Source organism: Elaeis guineensis, chromosome 13 (assembly GCF_000442705.2).
Source record: "Elaeis guineensis isolate ETL-2024a chromosome 13, EG11, whole genome shotgun sequence".
NCBI classification, from domain to species: Eukaryota; Viridiplantae; Streptophyta; class Magnoliopsida; order Arecales; family Arecaceae; genus Elaeis; species Elaeis guineensis.
Window position 1 is genome coordinate 4,259,290 of NC_026005.2, and position 22,201 is coordinate 4,281,490.

Consider the following 22,201-nt stretch of genomic DNA (forward strand, 5'->3'; position numbering starts at 1 on the left):
GCTTTTACCCTCAGGATCAACTATACACCACACTTTTCATGTCTCACTCCTTAAGGAGCACATTGGGACCACCACTTCCAGCCTTACAAGTTCACTAAAATGAGGGCAGCAAACTACCAGTCCAGAACTTGAGACTATTCTAGACATTAAGATGGTGAAGCAACATTATAAGGCAGCAGTATATGGATAGTGAAATAGAAAAACAAATCTAGTGAAGCTGCCACATAGGAGTATGCCTCAATCATCCAGCTTCAGCACCCAGCTTTTGACCCTTGGGGACAAGGGTCCTCTCAAGGGAGAGATATTGATACAACTCAAAATCAGAGTGGTGTAGCATGTGGGGAAATCTCAAGTGAGATAAGATAATTGGCGGAAAAGGAGGTTAAGCAGTTTTGATGAAAAAAATGATTAAGCAACTAATCAACTAGTTGTCTGGACGTAATTTTTTCTGCATTTTATTATTTTTTTTCTTATTTCTACCTAAATAGGTTAGCTCACACTAAAATATAAACCATGTAACATAATGAGGTATGCCAGAAATAAAATATCTCTCCCATTCTTCTCTCTTATTTTCTCTCTCTCATTTTTAGATCTAGATTTGAACCTCAAGAGCTATTCTTCTTCGTAGTTCTCCTGAATTCGGATCAAATTACTCCTTAATTCCACAAGTCTCCATCGAACCAGATCAATTCATATCATTATGTCTATAATTTGAAGGTTTTATTATTATTAGTGTAAATGCGGATGTAGGTCAACACAGCTCACACGGAGCCGGCCAACTTAAAATCTGGACCCGAATCCACAAGAGCAGCCAGCTTTGACCCGTCCTTTTCATTTCCTTTTTTCTTCACTATAATTGTTTCTATTTTTTAATTTCTTCGAGTCGATTCAATTCAATTCAACCAGTTTCTTCGGAGCGGGGAGGGCTTCTCTCTTCTTTCCAATGGCGAATCCTCTCTATGCCTCCGGGCCTCTGCGATCCAGGTCCCCCCAAAACCCTAGCTTCCTTCCGTTTTTTATCCCTTTCTAATGGATTTAATCGGCTTTTTTTAATAGCTTTTTAGTTGTATTTCTAAAGAAAATTCCATTTTGGGGGTTTTCGAATTTCAGAGAAGGCCTCACGGCGAGGACGGTGGCGAGTTCCGACGAGATTCAGTTGCGGATCGATCCGATTCATGGGGATTTGGACGACGAGATCACGGGCCTCCGGAGACAGATCAAACAATTGAAAGGCGTGAGTCCTTATTTCTTCATCGTGATGTTAGTTTAATTTTGAAAAGATTGTTTTTGGTTGATAATACTTTTGAGATTCTGGATTTTTTTTTTCAATCTTTCAGCTTTTTTAAGCTTTTGCGGTAGAGAAAGATATATTTAATGGAAGAATAACAAAGGAATTTGATGCAATCAAGGGACACACCAAGATAGCAAATCTTCTGATCAAGTAATAAATAATCAGGCGTAGTCAGGAATAAATATCAGCTATCTGCATAACATTTTGTTTTTTTTTTTTTCCCATCAAAAGAACCTTGCCGACAAGGTTCAGAATATGGAAATATTGATGTAGCTGCTGCCTGATTACCCAAGCAATATCTTTGTGTCTCATGTGACATTGCACCGACGTTTCAGCCAGCATTAAATCCTTATGGTTTATCTGGAAATTCAGAATCGCCATAGGCTCAAAATGCACCTCAACGTGAAGCTAAGAGGTGGTAGCACTGCATGTAGCCCCTTATCTTTCTTAGCTTACAAATATAGGATCCTTTTAGCAGTCTAACCTATATGCAAACTCGGTCAACTTTTGGAGCTGTGGAAACGGACCATAAAATCAGGGAGATAGGTCAGTGTATCCATATATCCTTTGATGTGTATTTGCAAGGTTGAAAGTTGAAATAAAATAATTCCCAACTCGAAAATTTAAACTTGATACAGTAGAGTTGATGCTGCACTCACGCGCACTTGCACGCATGAACACACACGCTCACATATATGTATATGTATATGTATGTATATGTACACATTTTATCCTGTGAATTCTTATGAGAAAATGGATATTTTCTTGTATCTTTATACCTTCTGATACATATATATATATACATATACATATACATATACATAATACATATATATATACACACATTTTATCCTGTGAATTCTTATGAGAAGATGTATATTTTTTGTCTCTTTATACCTTCTGATGGATATAACAGTGAATATGTGCATGTGTATTTCATCTTGTGAATTCTCACGAGCAAACACATTATTTTATTATGTCTATATAATTGAGTCTTCATAGCCTTAAGCTCCACCTTTCGATGGATATAATGGTGAATGTAGGAGTGCACAAGCCATAACAACTTCATTAGGCATCAGGCCGATTGGTACATGTAGTGCGGTACTTTACCACTGTCTTTCCAAATACAATTAATGAACTTGGGCTTATCCACTGAAAATGCTGCAAAACACCCTAAATGTCTCCAACCAACATTTGAACACCTCTATCTGGCCATTAGTTTGCAGATGATAGGATGTGTTCATGTCTAATCTGCTTCCTTGTGATCTAAAAGATTATTATCAAAGTATGCTAAGAGACAACATTGTGATGGTGTCAATAAAGATAGGCATGCCATGTAGTTTAAGAAAATGATCTATGGGCACTTGAGCGATGTTATTTGCCAGGTATTGGTGGGAAGGAGCAGCAAAATGGGCTATTTGCTCATTCAGTTCACAGTGATTATATTTTAACTTTTGTCATGGGATGAAGGTAATTGATCGATGAAATCCATCAAAATTTTAGTCTAGACCTATTCTGGCATTTGTGACCATTGTTGGGACCATAAATTAGTCAATTTTTCTCTTTTGTTCAGTTCTTTATTTTACCCTTTTTATGTTTTTTATATTACCTAACTCCATTTATCATCATCACTTTCGTTAACTTTACCTTCTCTCTCACTTATACAAATGTATTTAATATCTTAATTTTGTTGCCTCATCGACCGTTGCAAGTTTAGCTCTTTGTTTACCCTTCTATGTTTATTTGGTGCTTAATTCCATCCGTCATCATCATCACATTCATCAACTTTACCTTCTCTCTCTCTTTTCTAGATATATTTAATGTTATATATGTACTTAATATCTTAATTTTGATAACATATTGATTTTTACAAGTATGCGCTCTCATGAGTCTTGGTTCCTAACTTTTTGACGTTAACCTGCTTTAGGAGACCATTGACCCTCTATTATAATAATCCCCAAAGAGAAGAGAACAATCCTCTTCCAAGTTTCAGAGTTGAGTTTTTCTTGATTGAATGCTTGAATTCTGTTTTATTTTTATTTTCCCAATAATTACAGTTGGAGTGGAAATTAAGTGGTAAAAACAATGGTTAGTACTAAGTAGCATGTTAATTCCATCCATCATCATCATCATCACGTTCATCAAATTTACCTTCTCTCTCTCTTTTCTAGATATATTTAATGTTATAGTTATATATATATATATAGTTGTAATATCTTAGCTTTGTTAACATATTGATTGTTACAAGTATGTGCTCTCATGAGTCTTGGTTCCTTTTTTTTTTTGATGTTAACCTGCTTTAGGAGACCATTGACCCTCTATTATTATAAGTCCCAAAGGGAAGAGAAACAAATCCTCTTCCAAGTTTCAAAGTTGAGTTTTTCTTGATTGAATGCTTGAGTTCTATTTTATTTTTATTTTCCCAATAACTACAGTTGGAGTGGAAATTAAGTAGTAAAACCACTGGTTAGTACTTAGTAGCTTTGCTACAAGGCTTAAAAATGATGATGCCACCTACAAAGTTTTGATGTAACATGGAATCAAACAATGACTAAAACATAGCATGTTACTATGTAAATCTTTTCTCTGGTTGTCCAAGATCTATTAAGGTATGGGAAGACATAAATGATATTATGAATTTTGTCCAAGATCTATCAAGGTTTGAGAGGAAATAAATGATATTATGAAGTTCATTAGCTACATTCATATTTGATGGTTCTTTGAACTGGCTATTAGAGCTTATGTAAAATGAGAACAGAAATAAAGTTGTGAGCATTATTAGTTGCGGTCTTTGATTGTTAGGGAAGATATATAAAGCTATTTTATTGGTTAATGCAAAGCCCTTGTGCTTTAGGTACAAGCATGTAATGTTAGTGAATAAATTTATAAAGGTTTAAATACCAATGTTTCCGAGAAGAAGAAGAAGAATATTCAAGTTGAAATAGCAAAGACCTAAATAACACTATTTCAAATTAAAAAGGTGATGGTTCAAGAATATTGGGATCTATGAGATTTGGTCTTTTGGAGTTACTTTGGATGAGTTTGGGCAGGTAATTTGGGCTTTTTCAGATGAGACACAAATTGAAGAGACAATTTGTGCAGATGTTGATTATCAGAGATTGGCTTTACAAAGCTTTCCATGATATCTTTACGGAAATGGATGGACTTGACACCTATATTGTTTGTGACTCGGGGGGGGGGGGGGGGGAGGGGAGAGGGAAGCTTCTTGGTTTTTTGACATGGAGTCCTTAAGGAAGTTGGATGTCTTCTAAGTTCATAGACATCAAGCTAACTCAAGCAAATGAGCTAAATTTCTAGTGATTGAAAATCGGGTAGGGCTCAAGCTTACCAAATTATAACGGCCCAACCTGGCCTGATATATGTAATTTATTGTTGGCGCATGTGTGGTCTCCTTAGGTCTACGCAGGTGCACGGCGGTTTTAACATTTATATAATTTTTTTTAATGATCTATACTATATATAAAAAATATGGTTTTTAAATAAGAGAATATTTTCTTGATTCAGTTCGTCACCATTTTAATGGAAAATGTTCCTCAAAATAAATTAGTTATTCCACTTTCTCATTCACATTAACTACCATGTGTGTTTTCTCCTTTTTTAATTTGACTCTTGTATAAATTGTACTCTCTGATTTAACTCCTAAATAGATGGAACTCTTTCACTTTCTCTTCTCTCTTCCCTCCAATGTGCATTCGACGTGCCTGGCTGGTAGTTTATATATTACATTATTGGTTTTCTATATTGTGTTTATATATTGTATTATCTATTTTTAAATTTTATAATCTAAGAGCCCGTTTTTTGGTGGATAAATATCATGAAAAAGTTAGTCAACATTCTCATTGACCAACTTATCGATGTTCTTATGCTTCTCTAGGTGGATAAATTATTTTGTAATGGATAGTATTTACCTATGGAATGGGGGGAAAGTCGTACCCATCTAGGAGGATGGTAAGTCATTTTTCAATCAATTGAGAAAATAATTTTTTTATTTTATTTTTAATATACCCCTAACATCTATAATAATATAATAATATATAACCTATTTTATATATAACATAATATAATGTTATTATTGGACAATAATATTTGATCATTTTAATATAATATATTCATGTAATAACATGATGTTATAATATAATATATTATTTTACTATTATAATATAATATATTAATATCTTATTTTATTATTATAATATAATATTAATATATTACATTATTATAATAAAATATAATATATTTGTAATAGTGTGTTATTTTAATATATATTAATGTTATACAGTATACTACAATATATATTTTATTTTATTATATATAATATAGTTTATTATATTATATTATATTATATGTATAACATATATTGTCTATATTTATGAATATATACATTATATAATATAATATATTATAACATACAAAATATAATATATTATACTATATTATTATATATAATAATATTTATATAATAAAAGGTATTATGAAAAATATAGATAGATCTTAGCAACTTATCCAAAAAACTAGTAATGCAAAACAACATGGATAGCAAATTATTGAGCTATTTTTCAATGCATAAAAGTTCATGAATAAATTATTTTCCTATCTAAATGTTGTCTGAGAAATACTTATCCTAAACAATATAGATTCTTAGGAAAGTTTTTTACCCTCAAAAGAATGGGCCCTAAAAGTAAATTTAGAGAGGAAAATTTGGAACAAGAATACCTAAATCTAAAATCTTTATTCCTAAATCCTAATTTAGTTTTCTCTTCTCGTTTAGCAAGGATCCAAACTCTCCTCCATGATTGATCAGCAATGGCGACCACTACCAACTCTTTTTTCAACTTCTCCATTTTCTTTCTCTTGCTCTCCGTCCCTTCTATCCGTCCTTTTCCTTCATCTTCTCCCCTCTCTCTCCATGTGTGTGTGTGTTTGGGGGAGTGGGGGGGGGTTCCGACATACCTGTAACATTGCTCCCCTCCCTGTGCCTCCCAAGCAAATATGGGAACATTGTTCTCTCTTTTTCCCTGTGTATATATTGGGCCTACGTCAGTTTGGGCTGGTTGAGCCAAACCTGGGCTTGTATAATTTTGCTGGACGAAGCTTGGGTACAACTTTCAAACTGATGCAGCTCAAGCTTGACAAATGCTCAGGTCTAGTCTGAAGTTCACAAAGAATCCAATGTTTCTATTAACATTTGTTACCTATTGAAATACATAAAGCATTGTGACAGATATTGGGTTTTTTCTGATTTAATTCAAAATGGTGATCTCAGTCCATGGTAATAAAAAAATATTTCAGCATTTCTTTCAGCAGTTTTAACTGTAGGAATGAAAGTGGCCTTGTTGAATTTGTCCCTGGCACTAGTTAGTAGGATCATATTACCTTGCATCTCAATTTCACTTACCGTTTTCTCTTGCAATTATTTTTGAAAAGTTTCTCTTAGATTAATATTTCTATAAACTCTAGATTATGGTAGGTAGAGATTAACATTCTAGAACCGCTAAAAGTGCGATCATCTCTTTTAGAGCAACATAATGAGGGGACAATTTGGGCCACGCAACCTGTTTAGTGACCCAACAAGGATTGGTCTTCAGCAAATATTTATACATATATGATATAGACTTTTATGTTGGCTACTAAGGGCATGTTTGGAGTCATGGACAGAAGATTCATGTGTAACCTCACTTGGAAGGAATTAAGAAGCAGCAGATACATTGGAGGAGATTGAGACAGGTGGTAGACACAATTAATCCGGAAAAATTAGGATAAGAAATTCAAATAAAGAGATGGTTTAACTTATCTCTGAAACTATAGGGATAATGGGATTGCAGCGTACTTCCTTCCTTCCCTGATTTTGCTAGAGCTACCTTCTAACATTTTAACCATGTCTCAACTCCTCTAATGGAAAGGGTTATGCATAGGTAATCTGTCTCTTTCCAAATGGATCCTAAAGTTGAATAGACAGCTATGGACATTTTTTTAAAAAAAATTGGATTCGTTTCCTATTATATTGTTTCATAGAAGATAAGCTTGATAATCTAGATATGGGTTATTTAAAGCTAGGAGTTTTTAACGTGTGCGCTAACAGTTGAGGCCACCTATTTGACACTTCTTGTCCATGGTATCTGGTTCCTGTTAAAAGTACAACATTCCTAAGTTTTTGCAGTGCAAGGAGCAGCATGCTTCGTGATTTCAGGTCCTCAAAAGGTTTTTGCACTTCAAAAATGTTAACATTTTAAGGTATTGGATAAGAGGTTGCTGCAGCCTACAGTAATAGGTGGCATGGGAGTCATTGCTTTAAATTGATGCATGAGTCGACCTTGTTGTTTATGAAGCAATTGCTACTATTCATGAAAATTATGTAGAAACGAAAAAAATGTGAAGTTTGATTTAATTTCATAGAACATTTCTTTCTACTTGATGTAAGTCACCTAATTTAGCCATGAAAATTTTAACATTATTTGTAGTTAACTTTTTTTAAAAAAATTGCCAGGCCCATTTTATATATATCTAGGGATATTTTTAAAAATATTCAAAGAAACCAGTTTCCTCATTGAGTTTCTCGCACTTAATTTGACCTATGTTTTCTTTTTCTTTCCTTCATGAAAAGTAGTATAGTAGGAAGCCCAATCAAAGTCGGGGTGACAACAGAATGGAAGCCGCATCACTGATATCCAAAACTTAGTGACTTTACTAACTCAAGCTTTGGCACCCTTAGATTTGGCCTATTTATCATCTTTTTGATCTTTCAATTTAATAATTCCATGTGATTCTTTATAAGATGATCTTTTCCTTATCGTTTATTTTATTTGTATTTGTTGATAGTAGTAGTTATAGTCATATATGAATTTTCCAAATTTTGTTTCTGCTCTAATCAGATATCTTTTGAATCAATTGTACAGGTAGCTCAAGAGATAGGGACGGAGGCAAGGTTCCAGAACGACTTCATAAATCAACTGGTGATCTTCTTTCTCTTTTTTCGTTTCAAAGTTTCTGTTTTAATCTAATGATGGTTTATAGGTTGATAGCATTAACAAAAATTTATATAGTTTGTATGATTGAATCTTTAGTCTTGTTTAAACCAACATAAAATAAATTTTCTTAGAATTCTTGCTGCATTTGATCATATGCCTTCGCGAGTAAATAACTGAAGGCATGGAATGACACATGAAAGGAATTTAATCAATAGAAACAGGCTTTTGGATATTTCAGACTAATAAGATTAAATAATCTTGCATAACCTTAAGAAACTTAATCTAAATATAAACTCAATTAACGAACAGTAGCAACATATAATAGTTTAGTCAATTTCTGTGTCAAATGTTAATATTTTTTTAACACTTGATAAAATGTGACATTAGACAAAGATGTGAAATGACTATAATACCCTTTGGCAGGTTGTATATTTGTCTTCTATCTTTATGCATTCCATTCATGTGAAGTTATTCTCCATATTATTTAATCTTTTTATATATATTTATTGGGCTGTGTTTCATTTTTATCCAAATTAATATCCTTTTACATTCTCTGCTTTTCAATTTTGTTTGAAAATTTCTTTTTAGTCTACAACTCTGCTTAATCCCTATATGCTCATCCAAGCAGGCAGTTATATGTTAAATTCATAAATACAACTAAACTTTAGCCATCTTTTTATTAGGTTGTATTTGCAATTCCCTGAACTTATAAGTGAAATCTCAAAAAAGAAAAAAAGATAAAGAAAAAGAAACAAAAAGCGAAGTACACATCTGACTCTCCTGCATGTATGCAGACTTTGACTTGTGATGAGGGTATTTCATGATTTGTAGTTATGGTACTTGCAAACTATCTTTTCTTTTTTCTTCTTGGCCGGCTTCAATAGACATGGCTCAAATTTCATACAGAACTGTTTTTCTGAAAACTTCTGTTGGCCTCTGAGATAAAGATCCTTGGCGAATGTGCCTTCTTGCAGTATCTCTTAGTTTTGGTGATTGATGGAGCTGAGCACCCTGTACATACTGTTACATGATGGAGATACCTTCCCAGAACAATAAAGATAAAGCTTGGGCAGCTAATATATGTAAAGTCATCTTATCATAAATGGATGATCTTCCCAATGAATTGACTTCAATTTGCAGAACATGCATCCGATGATCCCTCCACAAGTGGCCGTTATATATTTCTATTGGGAATGTGTAGTTCTCTGCTTTTACACCTGCATCTGGGAATCTTTTCTAACTAGTCGAACATCTACAAGTTATTGCAAGATCTGATTGAAAACTTTTTGATTTTGCTTTGAGGATAGTTTACCAAAGATATTGTAATTATTGTATGCTTTTTTATCATGAGCAACATGATGTTCAAGGGTCAGAGGCAGCAAATTTTCATGTCTAATATGACTGAGTGGTTCAATTCTTCTGTAGTTATTGTAAAAAGAATGTCTTTATTTTTTCTTGTTAAATGGTTCACTAAGCTTTTAGTTTTTTCCGCTTAATAATCATCACACCATCATGGGCCATGAATAACAATTGCATCACACTGGTACTATGTGGTCTTAATCTGAAAAATTCCTGTCTCATTTCATCTTTAATAACTATAGTAAGGAGAGTAAGGAGAGAGAAGAGGTTAAAGGTTCAGAGACAGCATCTTCATGCCTAATATGACCAAATAAGTGATTCAATTCTTCTGTAATTACTGTGAAAAGAATATCTTTAACTTTTCTTGTTAAATGGTCAAGTAAGCTTTTAGTTTTCTCTGCTTAATACTCCTTATCCCACGGTAGGCTATGAATAACAATTGCATCACACTGGTACTATGTGATCTTAATATGAAAAATCCTGTCTCATGTCACCTTGTATAACTGCAGTAAGGATTGGTAACCTTGTGGCTAAAGATTAAGCATGTTCATGTTGAGCCCTCCTTAATGGGCATTTTCCATTAAAGGCAAAGTTTAAAATGCCTTTCATAGGAGAGCCAGCATCATCTGAAATTTGATCAAAGAAATATTATTTTGTGATTGAAGGGCCTCTTTAAGTGAAAGACACACACCATATAATTAGGTTATTGCTTCTATTTGGGGTTACCAGTCCCTTTTGGTCTCCCTTGAACAAATTTATTGATTTTCCTTGCACAAGTGCATTATATTACATCTTCTTGGGGGGCTTTTTTTTATGTCAAAGGAAACCTCAACTTTTTGAAGGATGTGAGTCCATGTGCCCCGCAACATAACATGCTCTCGATTCTTATTTTAATGTTAGGCAGTACTTGGCCTGAGGTCATCTTATAGCCTTCATGCATTTGACATAGTTTTCTTGGATGTTGAACAGCAAATGACTCTCATAAAAGCTCAGGCAGCGGTAAAGAACAACATGAGAAGGATGAACAAGAAAATCATCCAGCAGGGTTCGAACCATGTCATGCATGTGATCCTCTTTGCACTATTCTGCTTCTTTGTAGTATATTTCTTGTCGAAGTTCTCTAGAAGATGAAAGGGTACATCCAAGAGTTTGAGAAGAGGTTTCTTACAGAGCTCTCGTCTTCTCCAGCCTTCAATTTGCCTTGTTATTGGGGTCTTTCCAACGTAATTCATGAAGATATCAAGGTTCTCTTGTATCTGTATAATCTTGATGTCAATTGGAACATATTCAGACTAATTTGACAGCAAAAGTTGTTCAAATTGCTAATCTTTTGTTCAAACCAATTAGAGAGATTGTGCTTATTGTTCGACATTGTGCTACATGAATCAGGTTAATTCCTTTGCTGTAGTTTTCATTTTGACAGCTAGAAGAATTTCTGCCGGTCAAGATGCAAAATTCCTGTCAAAAGTATGAAAATTATTTGGAGAGTGGAAATAGATAAACAATTAAAGTGAAATGATATGTGAAAATTTTATATTACATTCAACACCAATCATTTGTAGGCTATGAGTATGGGTGTGTATGGTTCGGTTCAGATCGGTTGAGATCAATTTTAAAATCAAATTAATTTGAATTGATTTTTTAAAATAGGAATTGAATCTGTCATATAGAAAATTAGGTTTAAATCGAATCAAAAAAATCGGTTCAATTTACCGTTGAGCTATTTGGTTTATATCAAATAGATGTCTTATGGGATGGGTAAAATAGGTTGTTATTTATTTTAATTTTTTTTAATCATGCTAAACGGGCAGTTTATAAGATGAGTTAAATGGTCAGAATATAAGATGGGCTAAAAGTGTTAAATATAAAAGCAATGAACTGTTAGGGCCAGGGCAAAATATAAGTAAAGCGGCGGTAGTTCACATAATAGACATACACGTCCATAGGCCGGGTTGGTTTAAATCAATTTTTTAAAATTGAATCAATATTTTTAATTTCTAAAATTTTTAAGTCACAATCAAATTGAATCTTAAAAAAATTGATTCAAATTAAATTAAAATTAGCTGTTTGGATCGATTTTACAATTTCATCGGTCTGCTTGCATACCTCTGCTTATGAGTATCTCATCATTAAAAATGTCAGCTATGGTATATATTTTTTTTTTGCAAGAAGAAAATTTTGAGTAAATTATGAATAATTCAGAAATGATTCTTGCTTATCAGTTCGCATGGTTGGCATACATAAATACATATTATTTGCCCAAAAATTAATATTCTACATGTTAAAGGAATAACTTGGGATCTGGCAAAATTTTGATGTATAAGTGGAAGGCTTTTCACCAAGTCAGAGTACATTGCCATTTTAACCGCTGCTTTGAGGCTGCATATTTCTTGGAAAGTATAAGGGACAGAGATTAAAAGGAGAAGAGAGAGAGAGAGAGAGAGAGAGAGGGAGGCGCTCAATATATACGCATCTTAGACATTCTGGACCCACGAACAATTACACGCAGCTCCACATTCAAGTGTTTTCTTCCTTAATATTGTTTACAGATTTCCCAACATTTAGTACTAGTTCAGCAACCATGCGTAATCATGTTTTGCTCTTTTATTACCAAAAACAAAGCCTAATGAAAGTACTTTAACAAATAATCTGGTTGTAGAACAATAAAAAAAAAAAAAAAAGGGCTTAGCTACATGGACAAGGCCTTGATCCAAGCTGTGGGTGGCTGCTGTTCTGTGATGCCGCTGCTAACTTGTATACCTTCATCTCATGGAGAACTTTAGCGGTCCAATTGGCAAAGTATGCCTCGTCATGCCCAAGTGGGCATCCTTGTAGTGAGAGACACAACTACCCTCATCATCATGGGTACAAGGCTCACCTTTGGGATCCCACCATGATCCCTGGTGCCTCATCCTGGCCCACTCCGCGAGCCACCGGAAGACATATTGCCCTGCGCCGGCCCGGTCCCGCCACCCCTTTGGATAGAATTCCATTATGCTGCTATTTTTGTCCATGAAAACCAAGTTTGTCATCTGAGCTCCGTGTGCAGAAACGAATACATCCGTGTCACTCAGTAGCTTTACCTGCATCAATCATGGCAAATACTAGAATTATCAGATATGGTTACATTATATGATTCCATGATTTAACCACCAATTCCTTTAATCAGCAAAAGACTTATTGAAAGATGACAATGATTTTTATTTTTATTTTTTATGAATTTATTGGTCGTGAAGATGCATGTGAATGTATCTGATGTGAATTGTATACGAAGCTTAGCTACCATAAAGAGTTGGATATAAGGCTGAAAATGGATTGGATGTGAATCAAGTATAAGTACTATCTATATACGTACGTATTATTATTTCATGAATGTAAATATACATACAGATATTAATTGGATGCAAAAAATATGTTATATTTATATTAAATAAATATAGATATAAATTAAAAAATCACTGTATGGGCATAAAATGCATATAAAAGTCAAATATTTGAACTCCATAAACCATCAAATTGAGGATATGATTATATATATAAAAAATATAAATTAAGTTAAACATATATTTAGCCGAATTCTCAATTGTACATATATATATTTAAATAAATTTGGGTATGAAAATATATCTAAAAGGGATATTAATCAATCCACTTACTCCTCTACCTTGACATGTGCATAAAAATTTAGATATTTGTACAATCTTATAATACCGCATCATAGTAACGTGGATGTACCCCACATCATAACGCAGTCCAACACCTTCAGGGAAAAAAAATAAAAGATAGCTTTACAATATCAACTACCGTGCGTATGCATATGCTACCACCAAAAATAAAGAAGACAATTAAATTTTTACAAGATGATAAGCCATTAAATAGTTTGTTGCAAAACAATTTCATAAATCAGTTCCAAGATATAGTTGAAAAAGCAAGGAAAAATTATGATAAGTCTGAAAGACGTTAAATTATAGTATATGCAAAATAGAAGCTACCAACCTGATCGCAGAATGTCAAGTTATTCGATCTTGCAACCTTAAATCTACATCCCTCCACCTTCCTACACTCCCTGTCAAAGATCCTAATCACCGCTGGCTCATCCTTGAACGACCGTGATCCATCCCTAAGCAACAGTGTCAACCGAATACCCTTTGGATCACCAATCTCCTGACTAATGTTACAAAAAGCTCTCGTCTTGCACCTCATCAAGTCATAAACCTCCTCCTTCGTCTCCTTCCCCATGGATCCTTGGTTGTGCCTGAACACCACCACCTTTTCGAAGCACGTCGGCCGATGACCGCTATTTTCGAACTTTTCGATCATCACCTTCCCAATTGAGGCTTCCACCAATGCTTGGATCCATGGGCTCATTCTTGTCCTCAGCTCCCCCCAGTGGAACAGTACCCATCTAGCTGGTACCGCACATTCCTTCCTCAGATGCCATGCAACAAATGGCGATATAGCTGTGAGTCCGTGCCAGATGTTATGATAATCGTAGTAGGTGTCAGACATGAATGTGAGCCCCGTAAGTAGAGTAGCATTGTGTGGAAGGGCTTCAGGCCAAGCCAGGGCGTAAGAATTCTTGGCACCATCACCAGTGTTGTTGCCAAAGAGGCACAACAACCTTCCCTTTGATTCACTGGAAGGGAAGTAGAGGTGCTGGGACTCGCCATCCTCATAGGTGTCATCAATGGAGCTCATGAACCAAGTGTTACCTGACATAGGCTCTTTAGTGAACCTGAGGTCTTTGAGTGGAAGGAAGGTGACCGAGTCTTGGAGCATGGTCTGGGTGCGATGGAGCTCGAGTTTGTTCTGCTGGAAGAAAGGCCATAGGGAGGAGGAAGAGGATAGGGAGAAGGAAAGAGGGAACTTGATAGCTTGGATTTGGACAAGTATTAGGAGAGCGATGAAGCTGGTGAGGAAGCAGAGGGAACGCTTCGGCGAGTGGGTGGAGAGTCTGGTGATGGTGGTCATGGTGCAAGTAGAGGTATAATTGGTTGGAGAGTTAGTGGCTACTATATATTTAAGTGGGATTCCGGATCTCCAAAACTTACAGCTCTCAGTTGTTGTTTGGCATACCGAAGCCTTAAATTTAGGGAGGTCTTAATGCACTAAAAGACTTGTAATACTTTATTACAAAAAGTTAAAGGAAAGTTGGGGTTGAGGAATTCTGGTCTAAATGCACTGAAACGTAGAAAGAAAGATGCGAGAAAAATGGGTGGAGTAAAGGATGTAAACGGTGGAAAGGTCAGAGATGATATTTTAAACCAGAATGCTTGAAGTTTACCCAAAAAAAAAAAAAACAAAAAAAGAATGCTTGAAGGGTGAATTCTCATTGCTTCCTTTTTAATTGGTATTGGAGGTCATTTAATGAAGCAAAGTCGTTGGTGCAACGCAGCTGAGCGGCTTTGTTCGGTGATTGTTCTGGGTTACTGTAGCATGGATACATCTTAAGGTCTTCAAAAAGTCAACTTATTTTTATTTAAAAAAAAAAAAGTTGGTGTCCGCAGATAATGGGAGGGCCTACCGTCGCGGCCAATCTGATGCCACGCGTCGTTGTCAATAGTCAACGATTTCCACTTCGCAAATTCATATTAAAACGGCAAATATCATGATAGCCATTATCATGATACTTAATAAAAAAAAAAAAAATTACAACAATACCTCTTAAATTTTAATCCATTTACATTTGAATCCTAAAAAAAATAAATAAATCTAAAAATTTTTTAAAAAAAATGCAAAGAGACCTAGCTGTCTCTCTCCATTAAGCAATGTTATGATACGAGGGTTATGACTTAAATTTTATGAAATTTCATAAATACTCTTCAAAAAACTTCTTGATTTGACACGAAGTGGAGAGTTTAAATCTTCAACATGTGCCCAATTGAGACTCAAAAAATAAAAAAAAAAATAAATAAAAATAAATATTAAAAAAAGATAATGAAAAAAAAGATGGAAAAATTAAAAAGCATGATCTTTTCTCGCATAAATTGATTATTTTTTTTCTTTTTTTCTTCTCATTTCTTTTCTTTTCGAAAATCTATGGAAAAAAAGCACTCGAGGGAGATTAGAGGGGAAAGCTAACGCTGATGACGATGAGGAGGAAGACGACGATGGAGATGAACAGGAAGTGACGACGAGGAGAGCAGGGAGGAGGTCGATATCTCTCTATTTCGGAGATCCATGGGAAGAAATGCTCTTTAGGGAGATTGGAAGAGAAGGCCGACGTCAGTGACAATAGGAAAAAAGGCAATACCAGAGACCAGCAAGAGATGGCAGTGAGGAGAGTAGGGAGGAGGTCAGTCTCTCTCTATTTTGGAGATCTATGGAAAGAAAGCATCTGAGGGAGATAGAGGGGAAGACCGACATAGGTGACAATGGGACCGACGGAGGTGGCAGCGAGGAGAGCAGGGAGGAGGTCGGTGTCTCTACTTTTCGAAGATATATGGGAAGAAAAGCACCTAAGGGAGATTAGAGGGAGAAGACCGACATTGTTAGGATTTGACGTCTCGAGATTCGATCCACATTGAGCCTACAGCGAGATTTGCGATGAAAATGGAGTCCAACGAGCCCAAGATCACTCCAAACGGAGATCGAATAGTCGAGATAAGATCAATCGAAGCTGGCACGAAGTCCAAAGCGATAGAGGACCGCCGGCGGTCGGCGGTGGCGCGACTGCGTGCAGCGGTGCGCGGCCCAGGCGCGGCAGCGTGCAACTTGGGCAGGCAGTGCCCGGCCAGTGTGCAGTGCGCGGCCAAGGCCCAGGCGCCAGCACACGCGAGTGCGGCCCAAACCCACGCGAGCCCACGCGGGAGCCCGTAGCCCGATCCATCATGGATCGGACAGTGCACGGGCTGGCCTATGGACCGAGGGGGTGTTTCTCCTCGATTTTTCGTGGTCCACTGTGGACCGCACGATGTTTCACATGTGTTTCTCATGGTCCACGAACTATTCCGTAGATCGATGCGCGATCTGACGGCATGGGGAGCTCCTGGTGTTGATCTGACGGTCCAGGAGAGTTATTCGGGCCTTGTTAGGAGTCCTAATCATGTTCTAACTTAGTTTTAAGGCTATAAAAAGCCTATGCATGAACAAAGAAGGCATGGTGTGGCAGTTTTGGAAGACAAATAGAGCCCAAAAAGAGAGAGCAGACGCCACACGCTGAGAGAAGAAGAAGCAGGGCTCCTGGACAGCGGACAGCGATCGCTTCAGGGGTTCAGGGAGGTCTTCTTAAAGAGAGAGCTTTTGTAAGGGAGAACTTTCTGTGAGGAAGAAATTGAGTATATGAGGGTTAGGGTGAGATCTCTTGTAATATTTCTCTTTTCTCATAGTGAAGTTTGTATGCCCCGTGGAGGCGAGTCTTTTTTTGGCTAATCTACGTATTTGATTATTTTTAGTTTTATTCCTTCTTTCTTTCTGTTGCAACATGCGATATCGAAAAGATCCTGAGAGATAGTGTCTTGACCAGACATCCATCCTACAAGTGGTATCAGAGTGAGATGGTACAAGGACACAGATTACAGTAATGACGAGTAAGACTGAAGATGGAAAAGATAGGATCAATCAAAATGGAGATTAACAAGTTTGATGGAAAGAATAATTTTTCTTTGTGACAGATAAGGATGAAGGACGTGCTCATTCAGCAAGGGTTGATCGATGCTCTCTTGTGCGAGGAGAAGCCGACCATCATAGAAGTGCAGGATTGGAGACGGCTACCGATGTAGATGGTGAGTACGATCCTCATGTACCTAGTGGATAAGATAGTGATCCATATGTCTAGCGAGACTTCTCCGATGGTGATGTGGTCGAAACTTGAGGAATTGTATATAGCAAAATCTCTTACCAATATTTTTTTCTTCTGGAGGCAGTTCTATCAACTGCAGATGACTGAGGGACAGAGCGTGTAGGAGCATCTCAATCATTTCAGAAGATCCTCACTGACCTCCTCAGCATTGACGAAAATATTGAGGAGAAGATCAGGGCACTGGTCTTGCTAGCGTCGCTTCCCCCTTCGTATGAGTCATTGGTGACTGCTCTTCTAGTGGAGAAGAGCACCATCAAGATAGACGAGGTTACCACAGTGATTCTCCAGAATGAGGTTCTCAAGAGGAAGAACTCAGCTTCGAGCTCAGGTGGCGGTAGCTTAGCTTTAATGATTTTTGGAGGAGCAGAAGGCGGTAGACGGAGTGACAGGAGATTGCGACGAGGGCGGTCTAAGTCTAGGAGGGACTTGAGCAAGACCAGATATTACTAGTGTGATGAGTTGGAGTATCTAGCCAGAGATTACTCTCAACTCAGCGATCGGACGATGGCTGCTGTAGTGACGGCCAGTAGCGATTCAAAGGAGATGTCCTTGAGATATCTAATGAGGAATCTACTTCTTCTCAGCAGTGGATTTTAGATTCTGCATGTATCTATCATGTATGTTGCAGAGAAGAGTAGTTTGACTCTTTGGAGAACAGTGAGGACACTATTTATCTGCTGGATAGATCAAGCTGCGCGATCAGAGGCATTGGGACAGTCAGTTGGAGGACACATGATGGTGTGGTGAGGAGATTGGGGGAGGTCCAATACATATCGATTTCAAATGGAATCTTATCTCATTGAGCAGATTGGATTCGAGAGGCTATAGGACAATAGCTGATGGAGGAATCCTGAAGGTGCTACATGGCGATAAGATTGTTCTGGAGGAAAAGAAGAGGAGGAGAGACATTATTATCAGCAAAGAGCTCAGTACGAGGTAGAGCTTCAAGAGTCAGGAGGAGTCCAGAGCGAGTGGAGCTCCAGATGGAGGTGGATCAAGCACGAGATGCGAGACTCGAAGGATGAAAGATGATATCGCAAGGTGAGATTCCTATTGCCGCAGAATGGTACCCAGCAGGTCTTAGGTCAGGAGGAGCACAACATATGATGGTGATGGGATCGAGCAGTCTGGCTCGACTCTCATATTTGCCCATCCATGATCAGCAAGCGATTGTCCCAGGGCATGGGGCGAAGAGATCCAGAAGCTCTTAGAGTTAGGAGAAAGTCGAATATCGAGTTGAGATAGAGATTGTTAAGATTTGATGCCTTGAGATTCGATCCATATTGAGCTCACAGTGAGGTCCGATGAAAAATGGAGCAACGAGCTCAAGATCATCCCAAATGGAGTCCGGATGGTCGAGATACGACCGATCAAAGTTGGTATGAAGTTCCGAGCGACGGAGGACCACCACGGTCTGTGGTGGGCCACAGATGCGGTGGCGCAGCCATGCGTGGCAATGCGTGGCCCAGGCACGGCAGCGCGCAGCCTGGGCTCGGCAGCATGTGGCTTGGGCATGTAGAGCCCGACCCAGCATGTAGCATGCGGCCCAGGCCCAGCATGCGCAGGCATGGCCCAGGCCCACGCGGGAGCCCGTAGTTCGTCCACCATGGATCGGGCGGGCACGGGCTGGCCTGTGGACCGAGGAGGCGTTTCCTTTGGTTTCTCGCGGTCCACCATGGACCGCATGGCATTTCACGTGCGTTTCTCACAGTCCACGGACTATTTCATAGATCGGTGCACGATCTGACAGCGTGGGGAGCTCCTGGTGTTGATCCGACGGTCCAAGAGAGTTATTCGGGCCTTGTTAGGAGTCCTAATCATATTTTAATTTAGTTTTAAGGCTATAAAAGCCAGTGCATGAACAGAGAAGGTGTGGTGTATGCAGCGCGGTTTTGGAAGACAAAGAGAGCCCAAAAAGAGGGAGTAGATGCCACACGCTGAGAGGAGAAAGAGTAAGGCTCCTGGATAGCGGACAGCGATCGCTTCGGGGGTTCAGGGAGGTCTTCTTAGAGAGAGAACTTTTGTGAAGGAAAACTTCCTATGAGGGAGAAATTGAGTGTACGAGGATTGAGGATGAGATTTTTTCTTATAATATTTTTCTTTTCTCATAGTGAAGTTTGCATGCCCCGTGGAGGTGAATTTTTTTTTGACTGATCCACGTATTTGATTATTTTCTGTTTTATTTCTTCTTTCTTTTTGTTGCGATGTGCGGTATCGAAAAAGTTCTGGGAGGTGGTGTCCTGGCCAGACATCCACCCTACAGACATCGAGTGACAATTGGGAGGAAGGCAACAATGGAGATCGATGGGAGATGGCAGTGAGGAGGGCAGAGAGGAGGTGAGCATCCGTAAGGGCTCGAAAAAATGACGACAGAGATGGATGGAAGATGGTAGTGGAGGTGGGTCATGTCCATAAGGGCTCGGGAAGGCAATGGCGAAGACCAACAGGAGGTGATGGCAAGACCAATAGGAGGTGGCAGCAGAGGTGGTCATCCGCAAGAGCTTAGAAAGGTGAAGGCGGAGACTGGTGGGAGGGCATCCACGGGGGCTTGGGATGGATTCGAAGGCCTTGGAAGGGTTCAAAGGAAAAAAAATATTGTCAAAGAAAAAAATTCTATGAATCGAGGTTATTTTAGTCATTTTCTTTCTATTAATAGTGTTGAATCGGAGACAGATGGCTGGGCCTCTTCATAAATTTTTTAAAGTTTTGGGGTACATTTGAAACATTTTCTTTTTGAGGTTTAAGTGTAAATAGGTTAAAATTCAAGCGATGTCATTGTAATTTTTCTTAGAAAATAATTTACTATAGCGAAATAGTAGGGATATTACTAGATAAATCACTATTTATTTAATAAAAATATTTTAATTTAAATATATTTTTTTAAAAATATTGATACAAAACTTTTAATTTTAAAATATTATTTAAATTTATATGGCAGTTTAGATATAAAATAATTATTAATTATTATAAAAATTATAATGGGTTGTTATTATAGTAGATATTACAGAGGTGCTTAAATTTAAATTAAATTTAAATATTTTTTAAATTTTGATTTTTGTGTTATTGACCTATGCTAGTCTCAAACCTGCGACCTTCGCGTTATTTGCACGTTGCTCTAACCAACGAGCTAATAGGCCAATAACAACTTTTCATTTTTCTAATCTAAAATATTTATAATTTTAAAAAAATTTATATTTTATCTTTTATTTTTTAAAACAAGCGGCCGTTGGCCCCCTCCTTTTTTCTTCCTTTTTCATCGACACACGTTGCATCTTTCTCTTAGGGTTGTACAGTAAAGTTAGGATCCAAAACAAATTAAATACGGAAAAGATACCAGTTAGATGCAAAATTTATATCTATATTTATTTTAAATAGATACAGATCCAAATCAAATATTAAATATACTAATATAAATATAGATATGATTTAGATAGTTAAACTTTGTATCAACCAAATTCAAGATATCACCAAATAGCGGGTAAATTAAATCAATAACATAATATTTCAGTCAATTATTTTTCTTAAAGTTCACAAATGCTATATGCAGTTAAGTAAACAAAGAGGAATGGCTAGACATGAATTGTACAGTTGTTTATTCATATATGTATCCATTGTTTTTGATAAATAAATAAAAATATATATATATATATATATATATATATAATATATATATATATATATAATAGTCATACGATCAAATTTGTACCGGCATCTATATATAAATTCTTATTCAAGAATAGATTAGAATGGATATTATCTAGTCCACTTTTGTCCTTAAGCAAGGTGCTTCGTATTACAAATAGGCCGTCATCAATTTAATTTGCCCTCAAACCAGCGTCCTCTAGCCTTCTTTATCAAGCTATAGGTCTAATATCCTCATAGTTGGTGCATTGCCTTAAGTTTCATATTCCATTTTGCCGCACAATCTTTTTAGACATGCAAGAGACAACACCACCTTTACCATGTGGCAGCTGTTATGCGGTGCACGTACCACAGAATTTTAGTTTGGATGATACCACTACTTGCCCTCTAAGCAAGAGGCCGGGGATTTGATTCTTGAGTGGTATTGAACCCCACTTAGAGTCTCGATTAGCACGGCCCTAGTCCTATATAGGAGTTATGGCTCGATCTGTCTTGAGGCCTAAGCGTGGATCAAGATTGGGTACGGTGGATATATCATGGTGGACTAGTATAAGTCTCTTTACTGTCGTAGGTTCTCGCTTTATTTTTTTTCAATATTTTCTATAATCTTTAGCTCTGATATTTTGCCAAATCATCTCGATCAATATTGTTTTAATAAGAAAAATTAGATAGATGTCCCATCAATTCTTCAAATTTTGCACTTATACCTTAATTATTTTATTTTTTTCAATTAAATTCTAAAAATTACTGATTGGTTATACTGTAGCCTAGGCTCTAATGTCATTAATTATGAGTGTGAAATAGCAATCGTACTTTCAAATATTTGTTTCCGCCAAAATATAATTACTCTTCTAATCCAACTGATCAGCATATTGATGAAATTTTGTGTCTAAATTTATGTCTCATGACAATCATGCGTTCATAGATCCTCTTAAGATGAACAGCTGGGCCAATTGTAACCAAAATTTCAGTTTTAGAGTTTAATCGAAAAAAATAAAATTTTTAGATTTAAATATAAATTATAAAAAAATTAAAAGGATGTTGCTGTAATTTTTTTAATAAAAATCCTAACCTAATCTAAAATTTCTGGACGGTACAGATACGTTAAACTTGAACCAGGAA

The 22,201-nt window shown here is 36.8% G+C and overlaps 1 protein-coding gene and 1 non-coding gene across 2 annotated transcripts; one reads left to right on the top strand and one right to left on the bottom strand.

The window, feature by feature from the left end:
• Positions 1 to 830: 830 nt before the first annotated feature.
• Positions 831 to 11,043, top strand: LOC105060571 (bet1-like protein At4g14600). Its single transcript, XM_073247929.1, has 4 exons — positions 831 to 984; positions 1,111 to 1,234; positions 8,206 to 8,262; positions 10,606 to 11,043. Exons 1-4 carry the CDS (start codon positions 944 to 946, stop codon positions 10,765 to 10,767), a joined length of 384 nt encoding a protein of 127 aa, XP_073104030.1. The 5' UTR covers positions 831 to 943; the 3' UTR covers positions 10,768 to 11,043.
• A 1,143-nt stretch (positions 11,044 to 12,186) lies between these two features.
• LOC105037216 (uncharacterized) lies at positions 12,187 to 14,672 on the bottom strand. Its single transcript, XR_012136371.1, has 2 exons — positions 13,633 to 14,672; positions 12,187 to 12,719 (listed from the first exon to the last, which is right to left on the bottom strand). It is a non-coding gene; the product is annotated as an uncharacterized protein (transcript).
• Positions 14,673 to 22,201: the final 7,529 nt, after the last annotated feature.

Excerpts from the sequence above, each read along its gene's own strand:
- LOC105060571 (XM_073247929.1), top strand. The coding sequence starts at position 944 with ATGGCGAATCCTCTCTATGCCTCCGGGCCTCTGCGATCCAG. Across the intron at positions 985-1,110 it reads TCCGGGCCTCTGCGATCCAG|AGAAGGCCTCACGGCGAGGA; the intron begins GTCCCCCCAAAA and ends TTCGAATTTCAG. Across the intron at positions 8,263-10,605 it reads ACGACTTCATAAATCAACTG|CAAATGACTCTCATAAAAGC; the intron begins GTGATCTTCTTT and ends GATGTTGAACAG.